This window comes from Oncorhynchus nerka, linkage group LG25 (genome assembly GCF_034236695.1).
Source record: "Oncorhynchus nerka isolate Pitt River linkage group LG25, Oner_Uvic_2.0, whole genome shotgun sequence".
NCBI classification, from domain to species: Eukaryota; Metazoa; Chordata; class Actinopteri; order Salmoniformes; family Salmonidae; genus Oncorhynchus; species Oncorhynchus nerka.
Window position 1 is genome coordinate 34621158 of NC_088420.1, and position 19549 is coordinate 34640706.

General features: G+C 41.1%; 1 protein-coding gene across 1 annotated transcript in view; it reads left to right on the forward strand.

The window, feature by feature from the left end:
• The first annotated feature begins 1010 nt into the window (after positions 1–1010).
• LOC115109415 (transmembrane protein 266-like) overlaps positions 1011–19549 on the forward strand; it is a 74988-nt gene continuing 56449 nt past the window's right edge. Inside the window, exons 1-2 of the mRNA XM_029634291.2 lie at positions 1011–1562; positions 3408–3507. Coding sequence (XP_029490151.1) covers positions 3494–3507 — 14 coding nt within the window. The 5' untranslated portion in view covers positions 1011–1562; positions 3408–3493. The remainder of the gene's footprint in view (positions 1563–3407; positions 3508–19549) is intronic.

The window sequence follows — 19549 nt, forward strand, 5'->3', positions numbered from 1 at the left end:
GTTGCAGTTCGTGACACGGTGTGCCTGGCACCTACTAGCACACTCTGTTCAAAGGCACTTCAATCTTTTGTCTTGCCCGTTCACCCTCTGAATGGCACACATTCACAATTCATGCTTCAATTGTCTCAAGGCTTAAAAATCATTTTTTAACCTGTCTCCTTCCCTTCATCTACACTGATTGAAGTAGATTTAACAAGTGACATAAATAAGTCAGGGATAAGTTCAAAGTCTTGTAATCATAATTACTATGTCATGTTTAAATAGGCCTACTACTTTTTGAAACTACAAGATTGCCTAAATGTCAGTTGTGTAGCATAATCTGAGGAACCTATAGCTAACCTATATCTAGATATATGAAGGTTCTGATTCATCTTTTACTGCAGTGGGCTAAATCAAGGTCATAAGAGTGTTTCTAGGTAGTCTTAAACAAATCTACTTTGAAACAAAAGTATGCATCTCACACATGGTTATAGGCTTAAAAAAATAAGATACTTGTACCATGTCAGATATAGAGTTGAAATGTTTTCTATTTATTTTCCGTTTGCATTCCAATATTACACTTTATATACATCACAGAAGACTGAAATATAACACAACTGTTTGACATAGAAACGCTAGATTTTCGGCTGTTTAAAAAATAATTGGGGGGGGGAATAGGAAAAACATTCCACCCATGGGGACACTGGGTTATTTGACTGCAGGAAAGGGATGTATACCTGGGTTAGAATATTTTTTTGAAGTGACACAGAGTTGATGGAGGGGCATGCCAAAATGCTGAATTTTGGCACTTTTGCAAGCCTTTATTTATATAGAAAATTATCCATTCTCCATTTCATATAACTATTTTTTCTCAATTCAATATTGGTGCACAAGTTTCACTTAAAATATCAAAGGGACGCAAAAGTCACTAATTTCATGGAAAGACCTAGTGACATGCGTCAAAGTAGCCTTTGACCATCCAGGAACTGGAACCGTATGCTGTCCTGCTGTCACTGCGATGTTATCGCGAGGAACACTGATGATGCTTTTGCGGGTGGGTGGCATGAAAAAGCTCTTTATGAAAGCCATAAAAACGTCAAATATTTCGGATTTTGATCTCACATTTCATTGTGAGATATAGTTCGTTGATTCGCATCTGTGGATGACGCTGGATCACAATTTCAGCACCTGGACAGTTCCTGGTCATTAACCTATACTGGACACATGGAGTCCATAACGTGTTTATGGGGAAACCCTGTGAGCAGGCGCGATTTGTGCACCAGATTGGCCTCCTTCCGTTACAAAGATGCCATTATCTGAATATGTGGATCGTGGTGAACATTTAATAGCACGTTCGTGAAGGATGAGGCTTGCAGTAAGGATCGGGCTTTTTCGTTGTGCCCTGTATTCTAAGCAGCAGCACGGGTACTTGGCCAATGCAAATCTGGAGAGGATTGCAGCAGCCTACTCCCAGCAAGAACCGAGCCTCGCTCACACTGATCATCGACAAAGGAGACATTACCATCATCATTAGGAGGGCATGGGAGTCACGACCATACTTTCAACAATGTAGAGCATTAAAGGTATGTTTATTTGTCAGAATATCATATTTATTAATTATTTCAATACTTCCTGCCTGTGACTTTCACTGTTTCATCTATTCCTTCACCTTTTCTTTTATTGGCGTCTTAATGACCACAATGATTGTCATATTCGTGCTGTGTTTTTTTTATTGCACTATTTATGGCTTTGCTACATTTTCAGGAAAACACCTAATATAGCCTACTACTTATAGTAGCTATCGTGTAGTACCAAACTATATATATTTTCGTTCCACGTGCTTTGAACCAGAATAACAAGTCATTGTAGAAAGCTATCCAAGGCCTTGTGTGTGAAGAATAATGGAGACATACTAGCCTTTATCTGTTTAGCAGGGATCAATGTTGACAAGTCTTTGAGGTAGAACCCTGTGTTTATTGGGGGAACTTCGAATGTAGGATACATCTTGGATTCTGACTGAGGAGGTGGATACTGAAATGTAGACAGAAGGCTGTAACTGAGAATATTGGGAAGTGAAGGGATTGGACGATATGAAATGGTTGCCTTGATGTATGTCATAACCTGTGCGCACCTTTAAATCAAGTTATTATTGCCTTTAAGGGGGAATGCAAGTTACTGTATGTTGGAGAACAACATGGATATATGGCAACAGTTCATTTACAGCCTGATGTATATTTTATTTTGATGATGAGTATAGAGGTGTGTAAGTATTTACTCAAGTCTTGGAATTGATGGATGTTTTATTCAATATATATTCTACCTGTTTCCCGGAGCTTACCTTAAATAACTACCTTGTCTGATGGGTTGTCAAGTCCTTGACCTATGGCCACATCCATTATTAGGAGCTGGGATTGACTGGTTTCTTTAAAAAGAAGAAATCCTGCATACAGTAACTCCAATGTGACCACATTTCCTATAGGTGCCAGTTGTGTGCATTATTTTGTCTTGGGTATAGCATTGATGCAATATTACATTCTAGCCCTTGATTGACCTGCATTTATTTATATTGAATAAATGCTTCTCTTCTCTGCTGTGCTGTACTACATTCTGTTCTGCTATAGCTCCAAATACTGACTCCTCATCACATCAGCTCATGTGTCTGAAGGTTTTTCCTTTGCCCTGACTTTATACAACACTCTGCAAATGAACCTCTCCTCACCGCCCGGCATTTAAATGATTCATGCTTTGAATAAACAACCTCTACAGCGCATTCTGCTTACTGATATGTGTTTATATTGCTGCTGACAACTTCATCAGACTTTTTAAAAGTGACGCACTAGCACATTGAGCATCAGTTTGTACCTGCAATGTGGAGAATGCAGCTGTCTGTGCAGTGATATCCCTTTTCAAAGACTAGGGGATTGTGATTATGTGTGAGTGAAGCCTATGTACCTGGTTGCTCTTCTCTTGTGTGTAGTCTGTGGAAAGCTGCTGGAATGGACTGTAATTTAAATGAACTTTTCAATGGTTCTATTTCCTATGGCAAAAAAAGAAGCTCTCATCCTGCCTTACTTGTTATTCAAGTGATGTGATGTTTTTGAGTCCCTGGTGCAGAGTTAAATCTGTCACTACCAGAGGACTCACAGAGCAGAGTATATACTGTAGGAGAATGTTTATGTTCAGATTAATTTATTGTTTTCACACTATTCAGATGAATATAGAGTCTTTCATCTGTAGTTTATATGGACAATCTTCGTTGTTTTAGGTGAATTCATAAAACAGTTAATGAACATGACATTCAAAACCAATGTTAAATAGTTTAAAGTATAATGAACAAGTGTTCATATATGAGATGCGCTGTTGTCAGAATGTGAATAGTTATGGAGAGACTATGAATAATTACCTTGTTTTCTAACCTTTCTCCACAGGTGTGATATGAGCCAAGTCTCTAATCTCTGTTGAAATCAGGAGTAACAATCGTGTCGACATCCATTCACAGAAACAATCCAGCAACATGAGCAAGCCCCAGTAAGTAAAACATCAACGTACCAAATCAACTCTGATGTCCCTATCTGTTTAACACATCGTAACCTCTCACTATATTGTCATGTGTTTTGCGCATTTTACCATGACTGCCCGCTATGAACACACACAGATTTTGCGATGGAACACCCAGCCAGCCTCAGCTGATTATGAGAACAGCCTCTTTCTATTTCCTCATGCACTTCCAGTCAAGGACTTTGAGCCTGAGCAGCAGGGGAGCTGAGTTTGCCTTAGCTAGGCACTCCAAGAGAAAGACCACCAGTCGCCAGACTGCCTCTGCTGCAATCTCTTAGCATGCAGGAGGGGTGTTCACTTTTCATCTTCTCTTAATAATAATTACTCTCTGTGTGGTACCCAAGATATCCCATGCATCCTGATGACAGCCCTGGTTATAGCCAAGTAAGGGGAGGGAGATGGTGGGTGAGGTGGAGGGAAATGGGGGGTGAAGTGCAAGGGAAGATGAAAACACTGTGGGACAATATACTGGCCAGTGGGCGACAAACAGAATTGTGATATGTTTTCTGGTTAACACTGAGGCGTGAATTAATGCAGTCGGTCCTCAGCGACACCCTGGTGAAATGACAGATGGGATATCCTTGTGTGGTGTGATCACGTCTGCGGAGCTGTTTTCACCACTGTTCTTTTCATTCTACACTACTTTAAATAATCTCTCCCTCTCTGTGGTGTATTTCTGCTCACACTAAGAATAGTTGCTACTCAAGATTTAACCTCCCTGTAAGTGGACAGATGTATCATATATTTAACATTCAGTTTAAATTTGAACATGTTCAAGTTGTAAAAGCTTTGATTGATTGACGCAAAGCAGTGAAGAAAATGTACTGACAAAAAGAAGAAAGAACTGCATTGCCTTTTCGAGCTTCATTCAATAACATAATTTTCCACATTCAATTACATTGAATAAACTAGCTGTAGGCTCTTCTCATTGCAGATGGTTTATGCTAGTATACTGATAAGTATACTGTAGCAATAGTGGTTTGTGCAGGGTTTCCCAAACTAAGACTTCGGAACACCAAGGGGAGCACATTTTGTTTTTTTGCCCTAGCGCTACACAGCTGATTCAAATAATCATCACCAACTAATCATCACCATTCAGAGAGTATGCTACACACCATGACGAGTCAGCTAACAGGTCAGCTAACAGGTCAGCTAACATTTACTGTAACTAACTTCTGTGGTCACGTGAGTCTCTGCCACAGGGCAGTTAATCACTCTATTTCGATTCTATGTCTCGATCCTGTCTCATTACAAGAAAATGTGCTGATGAGCAGTTTGCTGTTTTAGCACAATATATACAGTCAGCTCACATATGGGAAGTTTAAATCTCCTACAGATGATGTTACATGATATTACATAACATTATGGGTGGCAGGTAGCCTAGCAGTTAAGAGCATTGGGCCAGTAATGTAACGGTCGCTGGTTCGAATCCCTGAGCTGACTAGGTGAAAAGTCTGTAGATGTGCCCTTGAGCAAGGCACCTAACTCTAATCCCTCCTGTAAATTGCTCTGGATGAGAGCGTCTGCTGAAGTACAAAAATGTATGCATGTTTTCCTGGCAGATGTATCCAGGGATTCTAACTATAAGTTCCATGGGGCATTTACTGAAGCAACAAGGCAACTACGACCAATAAACATTAGTCATAAATACAGCACCAGTGTTAATACTATGATTTAAAGCCATTTAATTGTGTTTTAATAGCTTAGTGAGTTCATCTTCCTAAGAATCCACACAGCTTCTCAGAACATAGGTTCCCAAGAAGGTTGAGTTTTAAACTAACAGTCTATCTTCACATTATAGTATTTGTTACTGCATATTGTCCATTGAATAGTATGTTACATATGTAATGCCATGTTAAAACCATGTATAAGAAACATTTACTGACTTGTTGGAAAGATGGCATCCTATGACGGTGCCATGTTGAAAGTCTCTGAGCTCTTCATTAAGGCCATTCTACTGCCATTGTTTGTCTATGAAGATTGCATGGCTGCGACCCAATTTTATACACTTGTCAGCAACAGGTGTGGCTGAACTAGCCAAATCCACTCATTTGAAGTGGTGTCCAAATACTTTTGCATAAGTAGTGTATGTACAGTACCAGTCAAAAGTTTGGACACCTAATCATTCAAGGGTTTTTCTTTATTTTTACTATTTTCTACATTGTAGATAACAGTGAACACATCAAAAGTATGTAATAACACATATGGAATCATGTAGTAACCAAAAAAGTGTTAAACAAATGTTATATTTATATTCTTCAAAGTAGACACCCTTTGCCTTGATGACAGCTTTGCACACTCTTGATATTTTCTCAACCAGCTTCATGAGGAATGAGTTTCCAACAGTCTTGAAGGAGTTCCCACATATGCTGAGCACTAGTTGGTTGCTTTTCCTTCAATCTGCATTCCAACTCATCCCAAAACATCTCAATTGGGTTGAGGTCAGGTGATTGTGAAGGCCAAGTCATCTGATGCAGCACTCCATCACTCTCCTTTTTGGTCAAAAAGCCCTTACACCGCCTGGATGTGTGTTTTGGATCATTGTCCTGTTGGAAAAACAAATGATAGTCCCACTAAGAGCAACCAGATGGGATGGCATATCGCTGCTGAATGCTGTGGTAGCCTTGCTTGTTAAGTGTGCCTTGAATTCTAAATAAATCACAGACAGTGTCACCAGCAAAGCACCCCCACACCATCACATCTCCGTGCTTCACAGTGAGAACGACACGTGCGGAGATCATGTGTTCACATGCTGTGCGTCTCACAAAGACACGGCAGTTGGAACCAAAACTCTCAAATTTGGACTCATAAGACAAAGGACAGATTTCCACCGGTCTAATGTCCATTCCTCATGTTTCTTGGCCCAAGCAAGTCTCTTCCTCTTATTGGTATCCTTTAGTAAAGGTTTCTTTGCAGCAATTCAACCATGAAAGCCTGATTCCTCTAAACACTGATTCCTCTAAACAGTTGATGTTGAGCTGTGTCTGTTACTTAAACTCAGCGAAGCATTTATTTGGGCTGAAATCTGAGGTACAGTTAACTAATGAACTTCCTCTGTAGCAGAGGTAATTCTGGGTCTTCCATTCCTGTGGTGGTCCCTATGAAAGCCAGTTTCATCATAGCGCTTGATGGTTTTTGCGACTGTACTTCAAGAATTGTTTAAAGTTCTTGAAATGCTCCGCATTGACTGACCTTCATGTATTAAAGTAATGATGGTCTGTCGTTTCTCTTTGCTTATTTGAGCTGTTCTTGCCATAATATGGACTTGGTATTTTACCAAATAGGGCTATCTTCTGTATACCACCCCTACCTTGTAACAACACAACTGATTGGCTCAAACGCATTAAGAAGGAACGTAATTCCACAAATGAACTTTTAACAAGGCACAACTGTTAATTGAAATACATTCCAGGTGACTACCTCATGAACCTGGTTAAGAGAATGCCAAGAGTGTGCAAACCTGTCATCAAGGCAAAGGGTGGCTACTTTGAAGAATCTCTTGTTTTGGTTACTACATGATTCCATGTGTGTTATTTCATAGTTTACATGTTTTCACTATTATTCTACAATGTAGAAAATAGTGCAAATAAAGAAAAACCCTGGAATGAGTAGGTGTGTCCAAACTTTTGACTGGTACCATATATACACTACTGTTCAAAAGTTTGGGGTCACTTAGAAATGTCCTTGTTTTTGAAAGAAAAGCACATTTTTTGTCCATTAAAATAACATCAAATTGATCAGAAATACAGTGTAGACATTGTTAATGTTGTAAATGACTATTGTAGCTGGAAACGGCAGATTTTTTAATGAAATATCTACGTAGGTGTACAGAGGCCCATTATCAGTAACCATGACTGCTGTGTTCCAATGGCACGTCCTGTTAGCTAATCCAAGTTTATACTTTTAAAAGGCTAATTGATCATAAGAAAACCTTTTTTCAATTATGTTAGCACAGCTGAAAACTGTTGTTCTGATTAAAGTAGCAATAAAACTGGCATTCTTTAGACTAGTTGAGTATCTGGAGCATCAGCATTTGTGTGTTCGATTACAGGCTCAAACTGGCCAGAAACAAAGCACTTTCTTCTGAAACTCATCTGTCTATTCTTGTTCTGAGAAATGAAGGCTATTCCATGTAAGAAATTGCCAAGAAACTGAAGATCTCATTCAACGATGTGTACTACTCCTTTCACAATACAGCGCAGGTGTGGGAGGCCCCAGTGCACAACTGAGCAAGAGGACAAGTACATTAGAGTGTCTAGTTTGAGAAACAGATGCCTCACAAGTCCTCAACTGGCAGCTGCATTACATAGTACCCGCAAAACACCAGTCACAAGGTCAACAGTGAAGAGGCGACTCCGGAATACTGGCCTTCTAGTCAGAGTTGCAAAGAAAAAGCCATATCTCAGGCTGGCAAATAAAAAGAAAAGATTAAAGATGGGCAAAAGAACACAGACACTGGACAGAGGAAGATTGGAAAAAAGTGTTATGGACAGATGCATCTAAGTTTGAGGTGTTCGGATCACAAAGAAGAACATTTGTGAGACGCAGAAAAAGTGAAAATATGCTGGAGGAGTGTTGACGCCATCTGTCAAGCATGGTGGAGCCACTGTGATGGTCTGGGGGTGCTTTGATGGTGGTAAAGTGGGAGATTTGTACAGGGTAAAAGGGACCTTGAAGAAGGAAGGCTATCACTCCATTTTACAACAACATGCCATACCCTGTGGACGGCGCTTAATTGGAGCCAATTTCCTGCTACAACAGGACAATGACCTAAAGCACAGCTCCAAACTATGCAAGAACTATTTAGGGAAGAAGCAGCCAGCTGGTATTTTGTCAATAATGGAGTGGCCAGCACAGTCACCGGATCTCAAACCTATTGACCTGTTGTGGGAGCAGCTTGACCGTATTGTACGTAAGAAGTGCCCATCAAACCAATCCAACTTGTGGGAGGTGCTTCAGGAAGAATGGGGTGAAATCTCTTCAGATTACCTCAACAAATTGACAACTAGAATGCCAAAGGTCTGCAAGGCTGTAATTGCTGCAAATGGAGGATTTTTGACGAAAGCAAAGTTTGAAGGACACAATTATTATTTCAATTAAAAATCATTATTTATAACCTTGTCAACATCTTGACTATATTTTTCATTTTGGAACTCATTTCATGTATGTTTTCAATGAAAACAAGGACATTTCTAAGTGACCCCAAACTTTTGAACAGTAGTGTAATTCAGTAAAATTGTGTTTACAGAGGCTGTTCAATTTCATGTAGAAATACACCCTCTGCACGCCAAAAAGATACAGCTGTTCATTTGGAAGCACTAATGAAATGCAGACTAATGCCTTCTTGTGTAAGAAAGGGGTGACTCAAAACTGCAATCCTACTTGAAAGTGTTTTAAAATAGAAATAGTGTAATTATACAGTGACATTTTGATCAGAAAATGCACCAAAATCGAATTCTACCTATTGTCTGCACTCAACTTAACTGCCCAATGACCTCCTCTGACATTCCTCTTCTGAACAAATACTTTCCCATAAACCACATACAGTATATTCAGAAAGTATTCAGAATCCATTGATTTTGTTACGTTACAAATCAAATCAAATCAAATCAAATGTATTTATATAGCCCTTCGTACATCAGCTGATATCTCAAAGTGCTGTACAGAAACCCAGCCTAAAACCCCAAACAGCAAACAATGCAGGTGTACAACCTTATTCTAAAATTAATTCAATATTTTTTTTTTTCTCATCAATCTGCACACAAGACCCCAAATTACTCAGTACTTTGTTGAAGCACCTTTGGCAGCCTCGAGTCCTCTTGGGTATGCAGCTTGGCACACCTGTATTTGGGGAGTTTCTCCAATTCTTCTCTGCAGATCCTCTCAAGCTCTTGTCAGGTTGGATGGGGAGCTTGTCCCAAAGCCACTCCTGCGTTGTCTTGGCTGTGTGCTTAGGGTCGTTGTCCTGTTGGAAGGTGAATCTTCGCCCCAGTCTGATGTCCTGAGAGCTCTGGAGCAGGTTTTCATCAAGGATCTCTCTGTACTTTGCTCCGTTCATCTTTCCATTGACCCTGACTAGTCTCCCAGTCCCTGCCCCTGACAAATATGCCCACAGCATGATGCTGCCACTACCATGCTTCACCATAGGGATTGTGCCAGGTTTCCTCCAGACATGACACTTGTCATTCAGGCCAAAGTCTTCAATCTTGGCTCTAGGAAGAATCTTTGTCATTCCAAATTTCTTCCGTTTAAGAATGATGGAGGCCACTGTGTTCTTGGGGACCTTCCATGCTGCAGACATTTTTTTGGTACCCTTCCCCAGATCTGTGCCTCGACACAATCATTTTCCTATTTTGTTGCCTTACAACCTGGAATTAAAATTGATTTCTTGGGGGTTTGCATCATTTGATTTGCATAACATGTCTACCACTTTGAAGATCCAAAATGTTTTGGGGGTTGACACAAACAGGAAATAAGACACTGTGGAGATGGCGTTCTCGGGGTGATGAGAGGTGTTGGGTTTGCGCCAGACATAGCGTTTTCCTTGATGGCCAAAAAGCTACATTTTAGTCTCATCTAACCAGAGTACCTTCTTCCATATGTTTGGGGAGTCTCCCACATGCCTTTTGGCGAACACCAAACCTGTTTGCTTATTTTTTTCTTAAGCAATGGCTTGATTCTGACCGCTCTTCCGTAAAGCCCAACTCTGTGGAGTGTACAGCTTAAAGTGGTCCTATGGACAGATACTTCAATTTCCGCTGCAGATCTTTGCAGCTCCTTCAGGGTTATCTTTGGTCTCTTTGTTTCCTCTCTGATTAATGCCCTCCTTGCCTGGTCTGTGAGGTTTTTGGTGGGTGGCCCCCTCTTGGCAGGTATGTTGTGGTGCCATATTCTTTACATTTTTTAATAATGGATTTAATGGTGCTCCGTGGGATGTTCAAAGTTTCAGATATTTCTTTATAACCCATCCCTGATCTGTACTTCTCCACAACTTTGTCCCTGGCCTGTTTGGAGAGCTCCTTGGTCTTCATGGTGCTGCTTGCTTGGTGGTGCCCCTTGCTTAGTGGTGTTTCAGACTCTGTGGCCTTTCAGAACAGGTGTATATCTACTGAGATCATGTGACAGATCATGTGACACTTAGATTGCACACAGGTGGACTTTATTTGACTAATTATGTGACTTCTGAAGGTAATTGGTTACACCAGATCTTATTTAGGGGTTCCATAGCAAAGGGGTGAATATATATGCATACACCACTTTTCTGTTTTTTATATTTTTAGAATTATTTGAAACAAGTTATTTTTTTCATTTCACTTCACCAACTTGGACTTTTTTTACGTCCATGTATGTCCATTACATTGTATAAAAATCTATTTAAATTACAGGTTGTAATGCAACAAAATAGTAACAATGTCAAGGGGTGTGAATACTTTGCAGACCAATGCCTACTTCTCACATAAAACATTGTTTTTGTTTTTAATTTCCATTGTTTTTACATCAGAAGGTGATCATACAACATTAGAATACGGCAAAACACAGCAATAAAAGTAAAAAGTTAAAGTACACAGTAATGACAAATATTGAGTACACTGGACATGTTTTCCTCTTATCTCTTTTAATAAGACAATCAAGAAAGCCCCTGGAATGTACACAAATAATCAACATGTACCCATTAACTAGTTACCTGAAAATGTACTTTAAAGTTTACTGAAGAAAGGCCTAGTTCTACATTAACTGTGAAAAATATATATGTTATTACAAAATATAAAAATGTACAATCAAACGTACATTCATCAATGTTTTAATTGAGAAGTAGGCATTGGTCTGAAGTCGAAAAATAAAAGAAATTCAAATGAGCACCACAATGCGTACTTCAACTGTGCTCGAATAATGATTTCCAGCACAAAGCTTTGACCAACTACACTAGCTATGTTGGTCTATTGTACTTCCAACAATATGTAAGCAGGTTGCTTAGGATTCAAATCTTCGCAAACAGCCTAATTCATACTCTTCAGAGGGATAAAGGACTTTACATTGTCCTGCTATTAAAATGATCTGTCTATATATATATATAATAACATATATAGCAGTAGTTCATGGTTTGGGGTTTTCGTCATTGATTATTTGGACGAATCAAGATTGGGCGATTCTATATATATATATACAATTTATTTGAAAAATATTCAGACCCCTTGACTTTTTCCTCATTTTGTTACATTACAGCCTTATTCTAAAATTGATCAAATACATTTTCATCCTCATCAGATATAATAGCATTTATACATTCAAGGATGGTCACATTTGCTCTTGAAGAGCTACATGGTTATGCACGCTTTCATGTTCAAGCCGAGTTCTGACACAGCTGATTCTACTATTCAAGGTCTTGATGAACAGCCGAGTAGTAGAATTATTAGTTTCCCCGAAGGAAAATTCTCTTGCATAAGTTTGTCATTTCCTGTTTTACTTCTGGGGGGGGCATTTACCTTTGTGCAAAGAAATAAAGCGAAGTCTGCTCCCTCGCAAACGGAAACTCTCAGCCAACCCCCTCCCTTCACCTAATTTCATCAGTGTTTGACATGGCCAAATAGCAAGTTTTTGTTTTAATGCATTTTTACATTATAGCCTTTTACTTTGTGGCTGTGGATCTAGTGGAAAGCATTTATACTCTGCACATATTTTGAAAATCACCACACCATTTTAAGCACCGCCTTCACCCAATCTTGATTCGTCCAAATAATCAATGACGAAAACCCCAAACCATGAACTACTGCTGCTCGTAATCACATACTTCCATGTGGGCCTTCACAGATTCTCACCATTTCATCTGTTCGTTCACGAGAATCTGTCCACGAGAGATTACAGGTGTGGTATTAGTGGGCTTGAATAAGCCTGCATAACTTTGTGGCACGTAAATAGCCATTTTGTGAACTCCTTAAACAAACACTGTGACAAATGAAAAACTGCTGAGAAACAGCTGTAAAGTTCAAAGTCATTAGACACTTGACATTGGATAGGTGCTCTAAATCCTTTAGCTACATATGTTCTTAATAATGCTGTACACAGCTGTCCAAGTCCTGCAAAAGAGCACACATTCATTCCTACACATTTATAAATGGCAGTATAAATATGAAAACAGATGGGAGCAGAGTTTGAGAGCTGGTCCCTATTTTCAAAGAACATCTTAAGGCCAATTACATCTTCAGAACCTTCATAGTAGCATCGTTAAATCTCAGATCTGTTTCACAAAACCATTGTTATTAAAATTGCATTTGAAAGCGCTCGTAATCTAACAGCCGCATCAGACCACTCGTAAAACAGATAAGTGCTTCGTTAGATGCTTTTTTTGCCCTCCCGTGTCACTTTATACACAGATCTCTGCTAAACATATAATCACATGGTTTATCCGTCTGTGACTGCAATAACTTCAGAACAAAGTTGGCTACAAATACAAAGTTGCCTTTGCAATTGATACAAACATGCAACGTATATATCAAGGCACAAGGCAAGACCTAGGTGCAGACACGAGAGGCAGATGGTTGGAGTCTTACAATGTTTAATAATCCAAATGGGTAGGCAAGAGAATGGTCGTGGACAGGCAAAACGTCAAAACCAGATCGGAGTCCAGGAGGTACAGAGTGGCAGACAGGCTCGTGGTCAAGGCAGGCAGAATGGTCAGGCAGGCGGGTACAGAGTCCGGAAACAGGCAAGGGTCAAAACCGGGAGGACTAGAAAAAGAGAATAGCAAAAAGGTGTATGGGAAAAACCACGCTGGTTGACTTGACTAAACATACAAGACGAACTGGCACAGAGAGACAGGAAACAGGGATAAATACACTGGGGAAAACAAGCGACACCTGGAGGGGGTGGAGACAATCACAGGAAAAGGTGAAACAGATCAGGGCGTGACAGTATAAAAAGATGCTTGAAATTAAAACCAATATGATTGCATTAAAATATAAACAGTATGCTATAGGCCGATTTCAATCATATTGAAATACCTTTCATGGTCAATCAATTGAGTTATATTTTGCTACTTGTAAGTACTGTCTGTAATTTGTCTCAACATATTTCATGATGTGTAGCCTCAAAATGCAAAATGCACTCGCAAATCAGATCTATCTTTTTTGCAGGTGTGTGGTACCAGTTGAATAAAAAGAAACCCGCACACTGCTCTTGATAGTATCACTGATCTTTAATAAGCTTACGTATTCGCAAAGCTCTGATGAAGGTCGTGAGGCCAATACATAAGCTTATAAAAGAGCAGTGTGCACAATGATGTGCCAAATCAGGGATTTAGTGCATTTTTGTTGGGTACGAATTTGAAAAACCACCTCAATATCTGCAGCCTTGGGTGGTAATATCACTCTAGGAGCTGATCCGTCGTCAGTATTGTGAAATAATTATCATGTTTGAATGGAGAAAGCTGATCCGAGAGCAACACCTCCTTTGTATTCTATCATTATCAACACATGCTATAACAACACACCTAGCGACCGTTCTCTCTAGGAAACGCATGTTACATTTTCGTCCGTTGTAAGAAAGATACATCTTTAAAACACTTGTAAGCCTAAGTTTCATCACTATCAGTGGTGGTCTTTCCACTCCCTTTCCCTTGCCACTCCCTGCCGAACAAACTCAAAGGGCTCTTTTAAGAGAGACCTAATAAATGAAAAGAAGCACACACCGTGTGTGCATGTGAGTGTGTCGCAAAAGGGAGGGGGGTGTCAAACTATACACGAAAGAGAATGGTCAAAATATCCCCTCCGGTAGGCAAACTCAGGAACTTCATATTCCAGGTCGGTGACGCTAACTGTTAAGCTACGAACCCTGTTATAGATGCTTCAACTTGACCCTCTATTTAAATTGACAGTCATTTGATGACAGCTCGCTTTCATTCCAAAATGTTTTTGCTGTTCATTCACTCAGTACTGATTGAACATTTATTTCTCTTGCTTGGTAAAAACATTTTTTGTCTGAAACAGTTTGTGTTGAAAACAGTTTCATTTTATCACATAGATAACCAAGTTAGCAAGCATAGCTTTTTCTTTTGACTGCGCACAGGTCACACAAGCAAGGAATTATCATTCTGATGTTGTTTTACCTGGATGCTTCATGTGCAACCCGCACCCCTGCTACTTTTTACTTATGGATGGCGACTTCAGGTTTTCGGGAACACATTGAAAAGTAACGTCACACTGTGTTGATCAGTCAGCACAATGTTTTATTATAATGACAACAACATTGCATTGACAGAGGAGTGAGCACACTGAATTAATGCAGAAGGTGAGGGCTAGAATTTGCTCTGCATCTTCTAACAGCGATGCATCTGTCTGGTGTGTGCATGTATTATAAATTAGCAGTGGCAGTTTTCTCAAAGTTTGATGTATCTAACGGGCTATAATAGCAGCCAAAACATTCGCTAGTTTATTTGTTTATGCTCTGATTACATGCAAGTGTCCAGGTCAGCAGTTTACACAGATGACTGTCTTCAGCCATATGAAAAATCTTCCATAGCAAAATATACCTAGCTAGCTAGCTACTTTCCTTTTGCTTCTCATCCAACTGGTTTTAACTAGCTAGCTACTAGCGTTCTACTAGCTAGCTGCTACTGTTGCACAGCAACCGAGGTGCTCGACAGATTTAGAACTCTTGAGATTCGTCTGAAAAGATCAGAAATGCTGCAAAAAAGGTAGCACATCATTGAAATGTGTATGTGAAAGTGATAAATAGTGAATTTAATAAAAACTCTTTTTCTTTTTCTTTTTTTCTTTTGGAAAAGTATTATTTGCACAATTCCTTTAAAAACAGCTCATACATTTTTTACATCATTTATACACATAAAAACAGCAACAAAGCATAAAACACAGCATTTGAACGTTTACATTTAAATTTGTTAAAAAGTACATGTTGTTAAAACCAATGAAAACAACCATGAATAAAAGTACTTTCTTTGTAAAAAAACATCAAATCTGTAAAAGCCATTTAAAATGGGTACTAATGATCTAACAAAGGTAAAACATTTTTAAGACATGAAAAACATGTTAAAAAGCTGTCTTCAGTCCCTTGTACAGGAGCGGGGTGAGTCTTTATCAAGCTCACCTCATCCTGCTCTCCTGAATAGATCATCGTCCCGTCCTTCGGGGCCCAGAGGAGATCCCTCCCCTAGGCGCATCGCCCTAGACGCCGCAGCGCTGTCAGGCCGTGGCCGCCGGGACCTAGGGTGTTGTGGGGGACCCTTCACCTGGGGTCGAGGCCCCCTTCCTTTCGTACCACCCCAGGGCTTCCGTGGCTACCATGGCCACTGCCTGGGGGGTGGTCTCTACGTTTTTCGCTACCAGCAGGTTACGGGAGGACCACAGTGCTTCCTTCAGGCACGTGAGGGTGGGCCAGAGCTTGGTGAAGGTCTTCAATGGAAAGGGCCTTCGGCCCACCCCATACAGCACGAGCTGAGGTGTTAGGTCCTCCCCTGCTGGCAGACACGAGGAGATCAGGGGGCCTGCTTCCTTCCACAGGTCCCTGGCGGCTCTGCACTCCCAGAGCATGTGCCTCACCGACTCTTCTTGGCCGCAGCCTGGTCGGGGGCACGCGGATGTCCTCGCCATGCCCCGTGAGTAACGGCCCTGACCGGGAGGATCTCGTGGGCGACCATCCAGGACAGGTCCCGATGCCGATTCAGGAGAGCAGGATGGGCCACGTTGCGCCAAACCGTTGTGGGCTCAACTATAGCGAGCCCGCGCACTGGACATACTGGTTCCCGATCCTGCACAAGAGAGAGAAGAGAGCGGTGTTTTGTTAAGACCGTGACTGTTTCTTTTTCCAGTTTAAAATGTCTTAAAAACTTCTGGAGCTGGGCGTAGTGCGGGGGTAGCAGGAAAGAGACTGGGGCTCGCAGGTCGACTGAGATCAGCCTCAGAGTCCTGAGGTAAGATCCCAGCCAGAACCGTGCGAGGGCCTGAGTCTTATTGTTGACCGGGGAGGTGGCAAGAGTCAGATGTAACGCTGTGTAGTGGCTGCCCAGGAACAAGTAGAGGTCAGGCAAGCCTTTCCCCCCCGGGACCTGGGCCTCTTGACCACCTCCCTCCTCAACCTCTCCCACTTGCCCCCCCACAGGAAGTAAAAAAGCATTCGCTCCAGGTCTAAAATACTCCTTCGAGGGGGGATAAAAACAGAACTGATTAATGAAAGCACAGGTAAAATCACAGTTTTAATGATTAAAACCTTGCCCTCAAAAGTCAGCTGTCGTAGTCCCCAAAAACCCAGTCTCTGTCTTACAGTCCCCAGGATTCCGCTCCAATTACCGCTCCCTCCTCCCCCCCGGTCAAACTTTACCCCCAGTACCCTTATGTCCGTCCGTTTAACTGTTAGAGGTAGTCTGGTCAAGTCTGGGTCTGCCCACGGTCCGAAGAATTGGGCCTCTGTCTTGTCTCTGTTCAGTCTCGCCCCAGAGGCTCGTCCGTACCAGTCAGTCCTGTCCAGAGTCCTGTCGACGGATAAAAGGTCGGTACATAAAATGTTGACGTCGTCCATGTAAAAGACGCACTTGGCGGTCATCCCCCCACTGATCCCTTGGTCCCTTCTCAAGACCTGTGCCAGTGGTTCAATACAGGCCACGAACAGAAGAGGAGATAACGGACAGCCCTGACGGACGCCGCAGTGTACTCCCACTGCTTTTGACAGATGCCCATTTACAAGGATTTTGCTGGTGATGTCCCCGTACAGCAGTCCCACCCAAGCTAAGAACCTGTCCGGGAAACCCATTTTTTGCAGTACCTTAAAGAGGTACTGGTGCGAGACCCTATCAAAGGCTTTTTCAAAATCTAAATTTAGGACTACAAGCTGCATGTTTCTGTCTCTCGTATAACAGATGGCATCTCGGATCAGTATCAGGCTGTCCGTGATCTTCCTTCCGGGCACGGCACAGGTTTGATCCGGGTGGATCACCTCCCCTAAAACAGAAGACATTCTGAGTGTTAAAACCTTGGTAAAAAGTTTACAGTCAAAGTTTAAAAGGGTATTGCAGCCACAAACTTGTTCAGTCAAAATGGATCTAAGTCTAATGGTCACCTTATGGATGTTGTAGCCTCGTTTTGGGACGGCAGGTAGCCTAGTGGTTAGAGCATTGGGATCGAATCCCCGAGGTAAAAATCTGTCGTTCTGCCCCTGAGCAAGGCAGTTAACCCATTGTTTCGTGGATGTCAATTATGGCAGCCCCCCACACCTCTCTGATTCAGAGGGTTAAATGCGGAAGACACATTTCAGTTGAATTTTTATTTTATTTTATTTTACCTTTATTTACCTAGGCAAGTCAGTTAAGAACAAATTCTTATTTTCAATGACGGCCTAGGAACAGTGGGTTAATTGCATTGTTCAGGGGCAGAACGACAGATTTGTACCTTGTCAGCTCAGGGAATGCATTTAGTTGTACAGCTGACTAGGTATCACCTTAATACAACATCTAGAATTTGAGCTAGGTTTGATCAAACAATTATCTGATGACCCTAATGCTAACAACCCTGTCAAAAATCCATTACAGTGGTAAAAGGCCTGGACAGATCATGATGAGAGGCGTGGAGTGTGTTGTGTACCTCCAATAAAGTTGAGTTGCCAATTTTCATCGACATTGGTGTCATATTGACTTAGATATGATGGATGGGAGATTTGAATTTAACCTTGAGTTTCAACCAATGCACGACTATAATGATTATTATTATTAATACAATTGCTCACTATTGACTGTACTGTAGTATACTGTCAATGTGAAAGCTTGTTGCTTGACTGCTCTGTGAAGAAGCTGGCAGTCTGACTGATGCTTTTGCTGAGCCCGACATTATCCCTATCCCTGCACACACATCTTCTCATCTCTCTATACACACATCTATCTGCTGGTAGAGCTGTCCATGGGATGGTACAGGAGGAATTAGCTTTATCATATGTATCCCTATAATGGAATGAATCTCTTTGAGAAAACATACTCATTCAATGTCACAAACGTCCTCTGTCTGTTTGTTAACGCTCATAATATTCAGGATGAAGATGGGGAAAATGCCCGCCCCCCCCCCCCACACACACACACACATGTAAGGCAAAGTCGAGCATATAGATGTTTCCTTACATTAGTGATGACCTAAAATGTCAGATTTGACAAATACGCTGGCATATCAACGGGCCGCATCAATGGAGTCAGAGGTGGTGGTTGAAACTTTGGCTTGTAATTCAAGTCAATGATTTGGCACGTTGGTCCGGCTTGTATTCAAATCAATGATTTGGCACTTTGGTCCGGCTTGTATTCAAGTCAATGATTTGGCACGTTGGTCCGGCTTTCCTGATGGTATCAGAGCACTGAATTGCTTTGCATTGAGGAACAAGCAACCGGGCTTAAATGCTTATTGGGTGAGAGTGTTACAGGGTTTTAGACAGCAAAAACAGTGTGGTGGTGAGTGATCAGAATGACAATGATACGGATGCCCTCTACATATCATGACGCTATGCTGAAGCAGAACTTTGTAATCCTATGAAGTGACTGAAATGGGTGGCTTCATTTTACAGTGAGAGCACAGAAATAATCATAATACTGTATGAGCAAATGGGAGTTATTGGTTTATTCACAAAATGTGGTTGATGAGAAAGTATTTATTCAGAAGAGGAATGTCAGAGGAGGCCATTGGGCAGTTAAATTGAGTGCAGACAATAGGTAGAATTAGATTTTGGTGAATATTCTGAACAAAATAACACTGTATAATTACACTATTCCTATTTTTAAACACTTTCAATTAGGATTGCAGTTTTGAGTCACCTCTTTCTTACACAAGATTGCATTAGTCTGCATTTCAATAGTGCTTCCAAATGAATAGCTGTATCTTTTTGGTGTGCAGAGGGTGTATTTCGACATGAAATTGAACTCTGCCTAAAAGGCCAGCATTCTGGAGTCGCCTCTTCACTGTTGGCGTTGAGGCTGGTGTTTTGCGGGTACTATTTAATGAAGCTGCCAATTGAGGACTTGTGAGGTGTCTGT